An 18,662-nucleotide genomic window follows, 5' to 3' on the forward strand; every position below is an offset into this window, starting at 1 on the left:
AGTAATAGTGGCCAGTACAATCAGAGAGGTCAACGCCGTGGCAAGGCGAGAGGCCGGGGTTCCACCCCTAGAGGCTCCCAAGCCACCAACAACACCAAGTGACGCGAAGATTCGGGTCCCCTCCCATGCATCGCCGGTCGGGGGCCAGTTAACATCCTTTCTTCCAGCATGGGAGGGAATAACATCAGACCGCTGGGTACTATCCACCGTAGCCCGCGGCTACTGTATAGAGTTCAACAGTTCCCCAACATACAGACCCCCGAGGGGACGACGCATGACACCAGAACACCTCGCCATCCTTCTCCAAGAAGTGCACCAGCTACTGGAAAAAGGAGCTATAGAGGTTGTGCCTCTATCTCGGGTAACGGAAGGTATTTGTACTTCATTGTACCCAAAAAGGATCAAACCATGCGCCCTGTATTAGATCTGCGCCCAGCAAACAAGTTTGTCAAACCCCAAAAGTTTCGTATGGTGACCTTACAGGAAGTGATCCCACTGCTATCACAGGGAGATTACATGACAACACTGGACATGAAAGATGCATACTTTCATATTTTAATGTTGCCAGCGCACAGAAAATACCTCAGGTTCATGATAGAGGGCAAACACTACCAGTTCAGAGTGCTACCCTTCGGTATAGCATCTGCACCAAGGGGATTCACGAAAGTACTGGCAGTGGCAGCGGCCCACCTGCTCAGGTTATCCATCCCAGTATAGCCTTACCTCGACGACTGGCTCATAACAGGGGATTCTTACGAGACATTCTTCTCAAACACCCAAAAGACTGTAGACCTATTGTTCCAACTGGGCTTCTCCATCAACGAGAAGAAGTCCAGCTTAGACCCCAGCCAAGTCAAACAATTCCTAGGGGCTCTAATTCGAACAAAGGACGGCCTCGTCTTCCCCTCCAACGAGAGGGTCCAAAACATGCTGTTTCAGATCCCCCAATATGTGGCAGGTCGGGAGGTGACGGTGCGCAAATGATGGCGTCATGTATTTATTTGGTACCTCACGCGCGCCTGCGCCCAATGCAAGAGTGGCTCAACAGCCAGTGGTGTCAGGCCAGCGGACAATGGGACGATCTAGTGGTGGTCTCGCAGGCCTTGGTTCTCTCGCTACGGTGGTGGACAAAGGAACACCTGGTAAGAGGGAAACCCTTTGCCACACCCGCAGTGGAAGCCGCTCTAACCACAGACGCATCCCTCACAGGATGGGGGCTCACCTATTCTATCAGACTGCTCACAGAGTGTGGACTCCGAGCGTAACATCCAAGCACATAAACCTACTGGAGCTACTGGCCGTGTTCAAGGCACTAAAAGCCTTCCAAGAACACCTACAAGGGAAGACAGTGATGGTCCTTACGGACAGCACCACAGCCATGTACTACCTCAACAAGCAAGGGGGCACCCACTCTCCAGGACTTTCCAAGCTGTCCCAGAATATATGGAAGTGGGCTCCCAAACACATGTTCCTACTGTCGCAACATGTACCAGGGGAACTCAATCTGCTAGCAGACGAACTCAGCAGAGACTTCCCTCTGCCCTCAGAGTACGAATGGCAGTTGCACCAAGACATTGTCTTCACACAATGGGGATTCCCAGAAATAGACCTGTTTGCAACTCTGGAGAACTCACAATGCCAAGATTACGCCTCCAGGTACCCCCAGAACCAATCCAAGGGGAACGGTCTGTCGATTCCATGGTCAGGGAAATTTGCTAACGCCTTTCCTTGACTCCCCTTCTCAACAAGATTGTGCACAAGATGCACCAGGAACAAGTTACTATGATGCTAGTGGCCCCTATGTGGGCCCGGCAGCCATGGTTCGCTCACTTGATGGTGATGTCTCTATCTCCCCCAGTGAAACTTCCCTGCCCGCACAACATGCTGTCACAGGACAAGGGCAGGACACTGCATCCATGCCCTCAGACCATGAACTTAGCAGACTGGCTCCTGAGATCATAGAATTTGGACACTTACAACTCCCGCAGAGATGCATGGACATCCTCAGGGAGGCTAGAAAGCCTAACACTCGTCACTGTTATTCTAGCAAATGGAAGAGATTTGTCATCTGGTGTAGAGGAAGCATCGATCCAGTTGACTGCTCCCCCACGCACATTGTCCTGTACCGGACCCATTTACTGGATTCAGGCCTAGTGTTCAATTCCATTAAAGTCCACCTAGCGGCACTTTCTGCATACACCACTTCCCAGCTTAGTGTCGTGGTGGAAAGTCCCAGTTATCGAGGCCTTCATGGAGGGAGTAAAGAGAATACACCCTCCGATAGCTAACCCAGCTCCCGGCTGGGACCTGAATGTGGTACTTACCAGACTCATGGGCTCACCCTTTGAACCCATGCACAAAGCAACTCTTAAAGACCTCACTCTTAAGACCGCTTTCCTAATAGCTACCACCTCCATTAGGAGAGTAAGTGAACTACAGGCTCTTTCTGTTTTAGACCCCTTTGTAGCAGTTCACAAAGATAGTGGTTCTACGCACGCACCCAAGGTTTGCACCGAAATTCATCTCAAAATTCCATGTAAACCAGTCAATAGAACTACCAACGTTCTTTCAAAACCCTTCCAATTCGGGAGAAAAAAGTCTGCATACACTTGATGTGTGCAGAGCTGTTATGTTCTACATGGAAAAAACCAGACCACTGAGAAAGACTAATCAGTTCTTTGTCTCGGTGGCAGCAGGAAGAGAAGGAGATGCAGTTTCAAAATCCACTATATCTAGATGGATTGTTCAATGCATCACTCTTTCTCTCTTGCTAAGAGAGAACTACCCTTCAAGCCAGGAGCACATTCTACTCAAGGCACTGGGGCATCCATAGCATTCATTGCAAATGTTCCCCTTGAGTCCATCTGCAAAGCGGCAACCTGGAGTTCTGTGCACACCTTTACAAAACACTGTCTAGATGCACACTCTAGATCTGACTCCCATGTGGGACAGGCAGTAGATCTGACTCCCATGTGGGACAGGCAGTAGTAAGACATCTTTTCTCTACTGTTCCTTCTCATAACCCACCTCCAACTCCGGGTACTGCTCGCTAGTCTATGCACAGCATGTGATTCTAAGCAGATTAACAAACATCAGAAGACAATGCATTACTTACTGTAAAAGCATTTCTGATGGTTGTATCTGCTTAGATTCACATGCGCCCACCCTTCCTTCCCGCTCGGATGGAAGGAACATAGACACCTTTCAACATCTCTCTATTTCTGTACTCACTCACGTATAGAAGGCTCCCTCAGGGCAGAAAAAATACAAACAGAGGGACCTCGACGCGTGAGGGATTGTGGGTACAACACACGTCACTATAGGGATAGTGTTACAGACACGCCTTGCCATGTCGACGTCCCCTTTTCGACTACGAAAAACAAAATGCAATACTCCGCAGTGATCACTGGATGTCGGACTATGCACAGCATGTGAATCTAAGCAGATACAACCATCAGAAATGCTTTTACGGTAAGTAATGCATTCTCATCTTCCCCTTAAATCAATGAAAAAGATACAAGTGAATACAGCAGTAGTGCTGGGTGGCACAGGACAGATTTACAAAAGGAAATCTCCCTAGTGCATCTATGAATGTCGGGGGAAAGGCGGGCACAAAGATTGGTATGTACACTGCACCCTGAATCCCAGTTAACCAAACTACCATCCGTGAGGCACTCTATTGCCAGGACACCTTCTGTTGGATCTGTTGATGGATGTCCTGCAGTTGCAGTGCCTGAAGTGTCGGGTCTTGATTGTTGGTTGTTCCAATCGCTGGTTCTTGGATGGTTTTAGCAGTCTCTCTGCAGGAAGAGCAAACTGGACAGAGCAGACTAAGAGTGGCCGTAAAGGAACGCTGGGTTACTGGCGGCAGAGAACAAGCTCCGGGCAGACCAATCTTCATGAGGAGAGTACCTGATGCTGCCAACTTTTCCTCTGCTCCGTGTCAAGGCCCTATAGTGAGTGGTCTCCAACCTGTGACACTCAAGATGTTTCAGACTAAAGCTCCCATGATCGTTCCCAATTTTCTTTGACCAGTGCTGATGGTAGTTGTAGTCCAAAACACCTGTAGAGCCAAAGGTTGCAGACCCCTGACCTATAGTGTCCAAGCTTCAGCTCAGGGACTGAGGGTCTCGGGCTCTAACGGCAGGAGGCTGGTGCATGGATGATTGAAAGCACCAGGCCAAGAGAGGAAGGCAGAGTTGGGTTTTCCTTGGTCGCAGCAAATGCATCAGTTTCACTGGTGGATGGTTTAGGTATGCTGGTTCCCTTCAGAAGCAGTCCTCTGGGTCTTTATTGCAGTCTTCGTGTCTTCGGATTCTTGGCTCATTTTGGGTGACCTCTAGGTCATCTTCTCTTATTCATGATCCAGGCTGGGGTTTTCCCCAGCACACAAATGGAAAGGACCTGCACCTTTCAAACAGGTTAGTGCTGTCCAATCATGGCCAGCCATTTAACCCATTTCTGCCTAGCAACAGACATCACCTGGGTGAAGTGTGGATTGTGACCAGAATATACCTATACTGGTTATATCCAGCTAAGTCACTTTGCCCGGGAGTCCTAACCAGATCCCACAAAGTGCATGCCTTTCTATGGTAGTTTCTAACCAGAGGGCAAGAAGTACGGCAAAGGGCAAGATGGCTTAAGGACAAGACTTGCATCGTATGGAGCAAAATCATTTTGAGTATGGTACTCATCTGCATTATGCAGTAAAGCAAGATGGTGCACAGTAGTGCAACACAAAAATGTAAAACTTGGTTCATTGCCACCAGCCTGTCGTAAGCCCATCTTAAAGGCAGATGTTAGGCAGAATTGCATGCAGTACCCTCTCGGACCACCACATACAATTAGGACTGCAGGTGTAAGCAAAACCAACCTTTGGTATAAGTCTCTACTACAGTTCTGTGGTAGCGAGCTGAGCAGCCAGGCTTATCTCAAGAGGGCATGTGAGCAGTACTAGGATGTTACAGATGTCTTACAATCACAGTGGTTCAAATAGACACTTGCACTCAAGGTTTCTTGGTAAAACATTAATTTATTAGTCATTTAGGAAACATTCACTAGAAGGAGGCAACTTAATATTGTACATATACATCAATACCAAACCAATACATTTCTGAGTAAATTAGGCTCCCCTGAAATGACAGCAAAATGGCATTTCAGTTACTTTGAATGGAAGTAAAAAGGCACAAGTTATTAGAATAGATCACAAATACTTTCTTAGGCAGTGCAAATAGTTTCAGTTCACTAGAGGACTCGATTCAGTTCAACAGGCCTAGGCCAAAGTCAATGGGCTAGTGTCTTGGATAGGAAAGAGCAGTTCTTGTAGTAAACAGTAAAGTTTTGCCAATGTTCTCAGAAGTAGTTTGCACGAAAAAGAATGATATGTTGGGTTACAAGCCGATTAGGCCTGCAAGTTGGGAAAGTTTCACGAAGTTTCACTGCGAGTGGCAAGTTCTCTCAATTGGGTTGGCACAGTACCTTAATATGAAGAAAAGACGCAGCTGAAGACGTTGGTTCCTGCAGATCTCACTGTTCCTGAGCCCCAGTCATGGGGACAAGAGGGAGGGCGTCGGAGCACTCCTACACGGGGTCAAACAAGCTGGCAAAATGGAAGATCTTCGGTTAGAGTAGCTGTCGTCAAGCACAAAAGCTGGTGTTCTTCCCCCTGGTTAATACTAACCAGCTTTAAGAATGATATCCAGGTGGTTTACGAGTTGATTGGTCCCACCAAGTTAAAGGAAGAAGTCTTCTTTGAAGGGGCTTCTCTGTCGAGATGAACTTGGCGATTTGGACCTGCAGCAGGGCTTCACCGGGCAAACCAGCGGTCCGGGAGTTACAGCAGCCATCCTTTTCCAGCTAGTCTTCGGTTCTTTCGTTCCAGTGGTCGACTCTGCTTTCCAGTCCAAGAGACTCTCCTTTTAAACAGTGTTCTCCCTTTCATTCCAGTTTAGCTGCTACCCAGCAGGGTGGCTGTCCTTGCCGGACAGTCAGCCAGCCAATCATGCCAGAGTGCATTTGGGTCTCCTAGGAGACTAAGCACAGGGAATTTCGTGCAGCGCCTCACTTCCTGCCCACCCCAGACACTCGGGTGTCAGAGGCGGTCTTCAGCCCGCCAAAGGCATGGAAACAAAGGGACCAAACCTAGTTTGTCATGCAGAGACTAACTCTAGAAGGACCTTTCCAAAAAGAAATGACGAAAAAAAGACCAGGACCCGTTTAAACGATTTTTAGGTACCGGTGTTCGCGGTCGGGAAATATCATGGTAGTTTGTTGTAAAACCACTGCCATCAGCCATTCCGTTAGGAAAGGGTAGCATTTGACTGCTACATGAGTTTCTAGACACAGGGATACTAGGTAACCCATGCAGCACTCTATAGGAAGATAGTGTGTGCTGGGTCTATGAATTTAAAAAGACTAGTAAATTTAACCTTACATTCTCTGGGAAACAGTTTATCCCAGAGAAGGTATTTAAACCTTTGAAGTCTAAAAAGACATCCATGTGTTACTGCATTGAGGGTGCTGTGTAACACACATGAAAAGATGCCTATGGAGTTACCTAACAACTCCATAACCAAAGAACACAAGAGTAAAACGCTTCAAAATACATGAGTGGGGGAGAAAAGGCTCACGCTTTTTCCAGGTAAAAAAAAAATCAAGTCTTCAAAATCCAGCAAAGTTGCTGGGGGTCTCTAAGGTAAAGGGAATTGGCACATTTATGAGAATTCTCCCTAAAAGCAGGTTACTTGACAAGAGAATAAGGGATACCAACTACCCTGGCAACAATCCACTTAAGGTAGTGTTTAAAAATAAATAAAATTGATGAAAACCCTGTAAAGTATAAATAGGAGTGTCTCCCTGCTGTGGCAGCCTTAAGGACGAACCAGTGTCTCCAAAATAAATTACTTCATGGTAAGTGAAGCACATGTCCTCCCCGATTCCAAAACCTAGGCAAGTCCATTGAAATCAAAGGTAGGAAAGTTGTTGCATCTGACCATAGTTGTTCACGAGCACTCAGTCTTGCTGTATAGGCAACCTGACTGTCGAAAGCGGCTGGCTGTGATTCCATGGTAACTGCTGGTAAACGAGAAAGTGCGGCTTGAGGACACGCTAGAACCACATTCTCGCCGTCCCGCTGGGTCCTTTACTCTAACTCCTGCGACGAGCAGGAGCGACGAGCGAGCAGAAGCAGATCACTGCTGGACCTCGAGTGCCCTAATCAGAGGGAGACTTCTCGTGTGAAGCCGCCCGGGAGATGCACCCATATACCTTCCAGCAGGTTGACAGGCGTGACGGTGCAAGAAGAGTGGCACTGAGACGCGCAGGGCACACAAGGCTGCGGGTGAGTCCAAGGCGAGTGCTCCGAGTTGAGTGCTCTACTTTATTGTGGACCGGTCCCTGAATACAGCTCGGCCCGTGGCTTGGGGTAACGGCGTTATAGGCACTGGCACCCCATGGGCAATTCTCTGAACTATATTTAATCTCAGCACGGGAAGCCTGTTACCCTGTTAGAAAGGGCTGTCCTGGCTATTTATTTATCTGTATTGTCACATACCTTAGACCTGGCTGAAAGTAGGGCACCAAAGAAGTAAGCCGTTATAGCGAGCTGCAGAGGGGGAGACATTTGCTCTGGCACTTACGCCTGAACCTACCTTCATACAGCTTTGCTTTTCCTTCTCCTTTTCCTAATACACTCCCCCCCGCACCCCCTCCGCTGCTTGCCCCCCTCCCCTTCTCTTGCCCCCATTACATTTCTAACTGTAAGGCCGGGCAAAGCCGCAAGTCGCGGTTAAGCAGTGAGCAACAGGGGTAAGAAACCATACGGCCTGTGCTCCACTAAACAGAACCAGGAAGTTAGTGTTGCAACACAAAGACGGCAAGGAGGGGGAGTTAGGCGTGAAAGCAAGAGGAGTTGGGTAAAAAGAAAGGCCCATTGGATTCCTTCTTCCCTGCCAAAGTCTTAGCCCAGGCAATTTCTTTGCCATCACTTGATTCAATTCCCCCACTGGCTGAGGCTGAAAGTACCTACATACCGTTGGATCTGGACAACGACTCACTATTACAGCTATGCAATGCCTTACAAGATCGCACGTCCCCTATTGTAGGGGGAAGGAAAGGAGAGGCTTACAGGAAAAAGTACTCGCAGTCGCAGCCTCCCTTACCTGAGCCCCCATCAATGAAGGAGGACCAAGTTCTTTCAGCACCCAGGAGCGAGATAACCCTGGGACCTACACCCCCTGCGGGGTTGGCGGAGAGCACTTCTATAGCCACTGAAATAAAGGAAACCTCCCAGCCAAATGTAGGGGGGGGGCAGCTAGATTATCTGCTAGCCCCCAAACATGTTCTATGGCACCGCGCTACCTTTAAGCACTCTTACTGAAGAGTATAGTACCCATGAAATTTCAGTAAATCATAATAATAGTATCTTAAACTTTGCAGTAAAAATACTATTGAAACTGTGTGGTACAATTCATGAAGACTTGAAGCTTCAGGGGGTTGCGATCACAAGTATACGAGAGCACTTTAAGACTCCAAATCCATCTAAAGAAAGGGCAATTATCGACCTGCGGAGGATGTCCCTCAAAAATCATCTGCGGCAAAAGCCAGTCACAAGATTGTGCAATAGTGGAGCCGCGGACTGGGAATTTGGACATGACCCCCTCCTCTGTCCCTTGCAGACCTAATAAAGGAGACATCGGAGAAGGCGAGTGCAGCTAAATGTCAGGGGCGACAGATTAAACAGAAAGCTACAATGACACAAAAAGATTTCCCCTGAATTGCCGGACAATCGGGAAGGGAATCGCCCTGCATTAAATTCAACATTACTGCCTTGTAGTGCCAATATGTCAAAGCAACGAAAAATAGCAGCAAGGCGTAAAAGACGGTCGGCACAGACCGTCGGCACACTCACTAGTTGGCTTTTAGAGGAAGGACCAGCTGATGTAACGCCCCCTCGGGAGGCGGCCACAGCTACTAAACAGGTCTATACAGATTATAACCATGCTGTTGGATCAAATGCTCCTCTAAATGAGGCTCAGTGTCGACCGGCAGTTAATAACACGGCTCCCAATCATTCTGCCGCTTCCCTTACTGACCTTTCTCCTGTACAATCTGCCCTTTCTTCCATTGCAGTGTTACCCCATGTCATTGTTTAACAAGGTCCCCTCCCTTAGGATACTCAACAGTGGAGACTTTGACTTCGTTGAACCTCTGAGAAATCTGAATAACATGACTACTAGAATACACTGCAGTTTACCTGAGACCATAGCCCTTATTGGATCCCATTCTGCATCCCTGGGATATGACTTAGATATACCGCTAAGATTGGATATCCCTGAAGGATGCCTCAAATGTAACTGTTCAAAAACTAACACACCAGGCGCTACAAGTGCATCGAAGCCAACAGACATATGTAATGACAAGCAAGGCTGGGAGTGGCTAAAAAACATGATTGCGGAAAACAGCTGCTCGTCTTGAAATTGGTCAGTTGTTAGTTGGAATACCAGGGGGTTCAATCACTGGCTTAACAGGGGCAGCGCGCAGGAAGTATTGTTCTCCCATGAAATGTTCGTGTTGCAAGAGACATGGATCACGTTTAAGGTGGCATTTGATGGGTATGTGACTTTCCAAGCAGAGGCTACCAAAGGGGATTGTGGACGCCCAAAGGGTGGCCTACTAATAGGAATAAAGTCGACATACAGCCCGAGACTGGTAAATGATCCTAAGCCTGGAAGCAATGTGCTAGCTGTGGCATTGACCATAGCCATGAATGGAAGAAAGCATCAAGACTTATTAATCATTGATATCTATGATCCTCCGGGTACACTGCAGACTGAGTCTATACGAGCAATTGGATGCCATACTAACAGACTGGTATGCTGATCATGAAAATAATCCCATTATTTTGTGTGGGGATCTGAATGCTAGATGTGTAGACTTGGTCGGATGTGGTAAATATGATGATGTTTATGATTACAGCCAAATGCCTCAAACAACACCTAATGCCAAAGGCAAGTTATGGGTAGATTACTTGAAGGAATGGAGGTGTACAATACTGAATGGTCGTACAACCTGGGCTATGGGCACCAAGAGTGCCGTCTTGGATTATATGGTGGTTACCAAATGTGTTCTGGGTAATCCATATTGCCCCTAATCTCTACAGTGACCATGCTCCTGTTACTTTGACCCTGAGTGGGGGAGGGGTTGAGGGCCTCTGGAAGGTCTGTAGTGATGTGATCACAAACAATCAAGGGACTCGAATACGGTGGTCCCAGCTTAATATTGAAAGAATAAGGGCCTTGATCTTCCCTGAGGGGTTGTTTGAAGAGTGTTCTAAGGGGGAAATCCCCTGATGAGATTGAGATATGGATACACTCTCTCACTCAGACCCTCTTTAAGCCTACTCGAGTTACTAAAACCAAATGGAAAGCAGTCGAAAGGGGCAAGTTTGATATTAAGATCCGGGACTGTAAAAGGCTAATGCGGCGAGAAATTCAACGCTGCAGATTGGCCTCCACTAGCAACAGGAGCCAGCAGGAGAGACTGACTGCGATTAAATATATAAAACATCAGTACCGCACATGGCTCCATCACTATCGTAAATCGTTATAATGCAAAAAATGGGAGAGTTTTATTCAGATTCTCATGAGTAGAAACTCCCGGAGAATCTGGCAAATATTAGGAGAGGCTGGAGGGGATCAGGGTCTAAGAATAGTGAACCCCATTGGTAAGGAAGAGTGGGTAGCCCATATTAAGCATAAGTTCTTTGATGCAAATAACCCCGCTCCAGCCACTATACAAAGCACAAACCCTTGGCCCTTGCCCTTAAGCCATAAGGCGATAAAGCAGGTTATTGTAGCACTTAAGGCCTCTAAAGCCCCGGGTCCGAACGGGTTGGCAAATGTTGTACTGAAAGGCGACCCGGATAACTGGGCACATGGATTACTGACTCTTTTTTCACGTATCTGTAGGTTGGCGGTGATTCCGTCCTCATGGAGAGGGTCGGTGCTTATACCAGTACATAAAAAGGGAGATCGACGTGACACTGGTAATTACCGTCTCCTCTCTATGCTCAACGTAACTAGTAAACTTTTTATGACACTTGTCCTTAAGGAACTTGAAACTTGAGTTACAACGAATAACATCTTGCATTATGAACAGACGGGATTCAGACCGGGTTCTGGGACCGCACATAACATCAGGGTCCTAGACTCTTTGATTAATAACACCTTGAGCAACAAAAATGCCACCTTGTACATAATTTTTGTTGATTTTTGTAGCGCATTCGACCAAGTTAAGGGGGGAGATCTAATGGGACAAATTACGCGATTTTAAAGTGTCCAGGTTGGATATTACATGTATTGTCGAGTTTACATAGTAATAATAGAACTAGGGTCAGACTTAACAACGAGGGAGCGGCCACCAATCTAATTTCTATTAATATGGGAGTTAAACAGGGCTGCACTGGTGCACCCATGTGTTATAATTTGTACATAGCCGATTTGTTACCCCGTATGGCCGCTAAAGCTAATTGCCCCCCAAAATTAGGGGATACCCTATTATAGGCATGCTCTACGCAGACGACTTAATATTGCTTGATCGTACGTTGTCTGGAATAAAGAGCATGCTCGAGGAACTCTCCCTATATTCGAAGCAATTGGGGCTTTCCATTAATTTAAGGAAAACAAAGATACTGGCATTAGCTAAAAGTGGCCCAAGTCGTTCAGGGGTCGGGACAAGCCTGATAGAATAAGCATTGAACATTCATACACATATTTGGGATTAGAATTTGATGCTCAACCCAATTATAATTTGATTATCACGCAAAAAAAGAGACGGGCAAAACTTCTTATATTGCAGGCATGTAAATTTGCCAAAGGAACAGCAGGGTTTAGCATTGCGGGGATCATTAGACTTTACCAACAGTGTTTTGTCCCCACAATATTGTATGGCCTGGAGGCACTCGCCATACAAGATCTGAACTGGCTTAATATAATAGAGGGGCAGTATTGGCGTGCGGTACTGGGCATGGGCCCGGCGTATTCGGTTCAGTAGCTTAGGCTAGAACTGGGTTTAACATTGAAAGGTATGGCATTGCGAGCCCGAGGTGTGTTTTATCTGAAAGCGATGTCCTCCCCACCATGTAAACTGCCCAGATTGTTTGGTGCTAACCTCGATAAAGAAAAGTGACCTCAAGGGAACAGTTATAAACACTTAAATGAGTCTCTCTTTGCTGCTATAGACTGGTCCCACGATAAGAAGCGGTTAATGCCATTTATCCACCCAAAAAAATCTTTTATACAAAAATGAACAGGTGGGATTGGACTCAGAACTACATCCACCTGGCTACTTTGAAGGGGTATGAAGCGGTAACGCATGTAATACATAGATATAGAAAGCCTCAACAATATTTGTTATGTCCAGATCCTGAGGTGCGTCAATTCATGCTAAGGCTGCGGACGTACCAGCTTCAGGTGTTAGTGGTCACTGGGCCAGAGTTGGGCATTCCATCAAAGGATAGGTGTTGCCGTATCTGTGATAAGGAAGAACTTCTAGAAACTACTAGACACGTCCTGACCTTGTGCCCTCGTCTGGGTCTGTTGTATATGTGCCTATTGGGAAAACTGGTAAACAATTACGAGACTATTAAGGGAGAGGCCTTCTGGGATTATTGTTTAAACTCGGACTCAATTAGGACTCAGTTGGCCCTCTACAGGGTTTGGGTTAAAGTTAAAAGCTTTTTCCAAAATCAGCCGGTTACATCGGCATTATGAGGGGGCCTCACGGAAGCTGCTCCTAAATTGGAACCCTGTGGCATGGCCCCTTACGATTACAATTATGAGTATGTATATGATTACAAGTACGATGACTATGATGGATACCTGGATATGTATCGTGATCGTATTTTTGTATTCATATGAAAGATATATATTTTAAATTTTATATAATTTTTGTTATATTTAATGTTCTGATTGTAAGTTTGTATGCATTAAGTATGTATGTATTTGTATGGTTTGTGTAAAGTTCAATATGAACTAATTCACAATAAATTTATTATGAAAGTTGCTAAAATATTTATTTTACATATTCAGAACCCAAAATTTCAAACTTTGAACCTTTACTGTAATCGCCTCGAACTCTAGTACATTGTAAAATGAATGCACATATAGATCATATAATCAGTACTGTACCTTGAGGGAGCATAAAGGGGCAAACACTTTCCCAACAATTATCTTATGGGCCATCATAAGTCCTAATAGGTTTACCATACCAATGTAGTAGTACCTACATTTGTTGCGCAAGAAAGCAACAAACCCCAGGGGATGCCAGTGGGACCCCCACCTCTCCTTGCTCTTGTCCCAGTCAATCGCAGAGGGAAGAATGCAGAGCACTTTCCGGGGAATGGAAGGCTATGGCAGGCCTGCAACATCCTCCCACTCCAGAATGCTTTGCCCTTGATGGGAAATCCAATGGGTAGCCATTGACCCAGGGGCACTTGCACCAAAGTGCCAGATACAGAGGACTTTGCACTGTAGCGTCAAAACAGCTCAGTGAGTAGAGTTGTTTCTACAGCCTAGCATACAGGATCTGGTACCCAGGGACATGCAGCTCCGACCAGTGACTACCCAAAAGAATAATCCACCTTCTCAGGACCAACTAGCTAGAAGCAACACATGGCTGGGTTCCTCAGTATTTCCCAAGTGTATGAGAATTACTCAAGGGAAAAACTGGGCAGCCAGTGAGCAGAAAAAAGTCCCACTACTGGTGGCACAGTGGAGATGACCCCAGATGACTTTGGAAGGAGCGGAGGTGCAGTAGTGTCGGCTGACTACCTTTCTGGATTATGGAAACTCACTCCAAAAGGTGATGGGTCTAAGAAGTTAACATGGGATGGCAATCTAACAGCCCCAGAAGCTGTAGAATACGGGACATCAGCCCAGCTTGTATGGACGACTGGGAGCACTAAGAAGAGCAAGAGCTTGGGCATAACATCAGTACCCAAAAGAAGAAACTGGAGCAAGAGACAAAGTACCAAGGGCTCAGCCCTTATTGCGAAACCTGGCCCTAAAATCCAGAAGCATAGCTTTGTGGGGATCCTGAGGCAATTCAATGCACATTCATGAATGGGCTGTATTTATTTATTATACCAAATAGCCTTTCGGCTTTGTATATGCAAATATACACACAATAGATATACATAATTCACATACACATTTCATCATGATAACATTATCACTAAAAGGTTCATTAAGATGAGAGCAGAAGATCAAAGGACTGGGGTAGGCCTTAATATATTTGGGTGCACTCACGTGATTAAGAGAATATTCACTGTATGACCACTGTGTTCGAGTTGCTACCTCCACTATGTGGATCTCTCTACTGTGCAATGCTAATTTCATTTTGAGCCAACCTTTGACATGGGCGGAAGGGGCACTGGTTGGAGGTTGCACATATCCAACCAACCATTTTCCATGCAAGGTTTTGATGGTACCTAGTGTACCCATCAATGAACACCTCTCATTTTTCTGAAATGTAATTATGTGTGATACAACAATGGTACCGTTCATTAACTTGGTCAGGTTCTCCTAGCCTTTGACAGATCTACTTGTGTACTCCGCTTTTATGCATTTCATGTTGAATTCCAAGTACAGATATTCCAATGATGATTGTGGGGAGACGCATACATTTTCGGAGAATCGTTGCCCAAAGGTTTACCAGTCGAGATATATATTTGTGTCCCCATATCTCAACTGCATATAAGAGCATGGCTGTAATGTTTCCCAGGTTATCTTATTGTCAAATACAATCCCCAGTTACTTATAGCTGGGTGCCTGTTATAAATGTACTCCATTCATGGACCAAACATATTTTTTACGATTGGTCTTTACCGGAAAAAAACATTTTGCATTTATCAATGTTTATTTTTAGCCCATTAGCATTTCAGTAAACCGCCAATGCGTCAAGCAACCTCTGCAGGCCTGCTGGAGTGTAATGGGCTATATTAATTAAGCCAGTCAAACAAGTGGGGTTGAGTGGGCACAGCTTATTTGTTCAAAGGTTGTAAATCATTTTATGTAGTTCTGGTTCAATTATTTGGCCTGTTGCCAGATTTTGCCCCATTCGCACTATGGGGTGGTTCAATATATTTGCTAAATGTTGGTCTGAGTTCAGTATCCCAGACAACTGGAAGGACCCGTGTGGAAATCCACTCAATTAGTGCTTTGCTCTGTAATATATTGATGGTCGTAGGTAGGGATGTAACGGTATAATGGTATACCGTTAAAGATACTGTGAACGACTTAATTGAACAATAACTGTCACATTGTTTATACCGTTTCTACTGTTAAGTGTGCTTTTCAATCTGATTTGGAAAGGCTGCAGTAAGCAAGTGCTGCACAGTCTTGGTCTTGCACTGTTAGATGTGCCGTCTGCCAAGTAGTTTCAGTTGGAGCAGTTTTTAATGCCATTCCATAAACCACCACGTGCCTGACATGAAGTCAGTATGTTAGAAATAGGAAGAATAAATACAGTGCCAAGAAGGAAAAGGGTTTACTTTGGGATGGCGGCTTTGGGGTTTATATATTTATAATGGATAATGTTTGCTAAACATATGACAATGGGGGATTTCCCTGGTTCCATCATTGAATTTACATATAATAAGTCACACTGCAAAATTCACTCGGCTCTGTGGGTATTCCCTGCTGCCATACCAAAGGGTACCATGTCCGTGATTACTGGACACCTTTTGGCCCGCAAGTAAACTACAGGCTGGAACGTAAAGAGTGTGTGTATGCGCACAAGCGTATACTACAATCAGCCCCCATTGATCTGTGGCATGCAGGTTATCAAGGTGGCAACATGTTCATCTACACCAGTAGCCAGTGGGGGAGCTAAAAGCCTAAATGACCACTTAAGAAAAGCTATTCAGTTTGCTTTTCCAGTCGCAGCAGTGCTCCGCCCCCGACCCCCTCCTCCTCTCCACACGTGTTTGGTGGAAGCAAGGGGTGGAATTTCAGTGGAAAGTATGTTGAAAAGCCCAATTCTGGCTCTTGGTGCCTGGTTTTGTTTATGATAAATCTGACAATTTTATGACCTTTTAAAAAATATTTAAGATTAGTTAACTCCACCTGCTATACCAACCATGATATACCGTCATTTGGCAAGAAGGTTATTGTACCGTCATAAAACTTATACCGTGACACACCTAGTCATAGGTATGTATTAATGATGAATAAGTAGTTCATAGGTTTTCACAAAAAGTAGTCTTTATTCTTGAGACAATTAGAAGATAGGTCTGTGGTAAATAGCGTCCAATGCATTTGTCAGTCATGACCATCTTCAGGGCCTATTTAAAAAGTAAAAAAACATATTAAGGGTTACAACAAAAGATGCTTAGGTTTAGTTGGATTTTCTCTGACCAGATATGAAGCATGATGTGCAGTGGATGAAGTCATTCATCTACAACAGATAAATGCTGGGAAATTGGGTACTACCACGTAATCCTTTGCAGCTTAATGGGGCAGCTAGACGAACCAAACCTACTCTTCAGGTAAGATGCATTGTTTTGGCTAATGTTGCTGGAAAGCAGGATTATCTTGGGGCATAGGTACCTGGTCATTTTGCTGTTATAAGGGATGTAGTTTGGTATGCTTTTGCATCTTTGCCCACTGGGTTGCTTTTTCAAACTTCTGCATTTATTCAGGATCGGCCTACATGGGTTTGAAATGGAAAGCACATGACTCTAGAACTGCATAAGTTGCATCAGTGTCCAAGTAACTTACTTGTCCTTGATGTCTGACAAATCGTCCTGGGCCTGACTAGTCCTTAATTGGAGAATCTGGATGAGAATACCTCATTCCCAGTATGGGAATTTGCTTGGACACGCTTAATTCTGAATCACAAGGCAAACCTTATGAACTGTGCAATGGTCATTAAACATTCTAATCCATTTTATTAGACAGTCTCATCTCATTCTGAACCTTGGTATCTTCCTAGGGTGGTCTTTCTGTGCCATGGAGTCCTCTTGGATTAAAATAATTGCTTCAGGGCTAGCACAGGGAACACCATTTTATGATTTGAGTAATAATAATTTCAAAGACATTCCTAATTTTTCATGATCGGAATCTGCCTGAACATGCTTCGTGAGGGAGTGTTTTTCAAAATGAGTGCTCGCCTCATCCGGAGCAAGTTTCCTTGAACCTATCGGATTCTCAACAGGCACGTGTTCAAGGTCTGCTAGTTAAGACAATTGCGTCTTTTACTTAGATTAGGTATTCGTGCACATTATGGATAAGGTAGTGTTGGATATTGGTGATGGTGGTAGGAGGACCATAGATGCTATCATTTTAATTGGGGCACTTGTGGGGGATGAAGATAAGCATCCCATTGGGTCTGAAATATCGAGAATCTGAATATTTTCTGTTTTTGTAGTTGGAATCACCGCCCCAGGAGTTAACCGCAGAGGAACAGGTGGCTGAAAAATTGAGGCTAAAGAAACTTCAAGAGGATTCTGACCTGGAACTTGCGAAAGAGGCCTTTGGTAAGTTGGGTCTGGATGACTGGGTGCTGGTGTAGTCTTGGAGGTTACAGTTCAACATTTACCACATGGCTACAGCTGTATCATTAGGGGTGCACATTCATTTGTGGTCCCAACTGCTTTCTGTCCACTTTGAAACTCTGTCCACCAGTCAAACAGCATTATGAGGTTGAGGAAATCCCAGCCATTTTGTCACTTATTGTGTAATCAAATGTGGTGTAGAATGTTGTATCGGAGAAAAAATTATTCATGTGCTTGAAGATCTTGTGCAGTGCTTTATTTCAAATTGAAGCAAATGTGAACAAATGGGTCAATAAATGCTTCTTCTTTAGTGCAATTCCCCTGGTTATAGTTCAATTCAGATAACCTTGATTAAAGTTCAATGAATACATGTTCATCTTTTGTTGGATTTCAATATTTGCCATTGTTAGGCAAGAATTGATATAGTAACAATGTGGGAGACTAAACAACTCTTGTCCTCTTGGTTTTAGATAAGCCACCTAATGGTATAGGTCTGTACTACACAAGCTGGTAGTGTGACTGAGCAGCCAGACGTATCTCAAGAGGGGTAAATGTGAGCTGTAGGATTGAAATTCACCGATACAAGTATCCAAATAACACTTTCACTCAAGTTTTCTAGTAAAATAATTAACGGTCCGTTTTAAATAAGCGTTCTTTAAAAAGGGCAATGTGCAACAATAAAAATACACTTAAAATAATTTCTCAGAATCAAGGCAATGCAAGTAGATAGATGCTTCATACGCACTTCCTACCCGGAGGCGAGTTCGCTAACTAGGACAGCAATGTCATTTATATATCACTTTTTCACTTTGTAAAATCTGAGGTTGGTAGAAAGAAAGGTTAAAGGAAGGAAAAGTTAAACAGATTCTCAGAGCATGTGAACACTTTAAATCTTCCAATGAAGTCAGATAAAAACCTTTCTCCAGCATGGGGTCTGGCATGGATTCACATGCTCATGAATATTCCCCGTCGTCAGGCTGGGAATCCTCGGTAAAGAAAAAACCAGTATCAGTTTCGTTTCTGATCTGTCTTTCGTAGTAATAACCAATCACTGGTCTCTGCGTCATACTGACCACAGCCAATGACTGCCCTCTACCTAAGCACCGCC

General features: G+C 45.0%; 1 protein-coding gene across 1 annotated transcript in view; it reads left to right on the forward strand.

The window, feature by feature from the left end:
• EIF3J (eukaryotic translation initiation factor 3 subunit J) overlaps positions 1 to 18,662 on the forward strand; it is a 214,249-nt gene that overhangs the window by 91,308 nt on the left and 104,279 nt on the right. Inside the window, exon 5 of the mRNA XM_069624200.1 lies at positions 17,428 to 17,536. Coding sequence (XP_069480301.1) covers positions 17,428 to 17,536 — 109 coding nt within the window. The remainder of the gene's footprint in view (positions 1 to 17,427; positions 17,537 to 18,662) is intronic.

Source organism: Ambystoma mexicanum, chromosome 11 (assembly GCF_040938575.1).
Source record: "Ambystoma mexicanum isolate Mex_15411 chromosome 11, UKY_AmexF1_1, whole genome shotgun sequence".
NCBI classification, from domain to species: Eukaryota; Metazoa; Chordata; class Amphibia; order Caudata; family Ambystomatidae; genus Ambystoma; species Ambystoma mexicanum.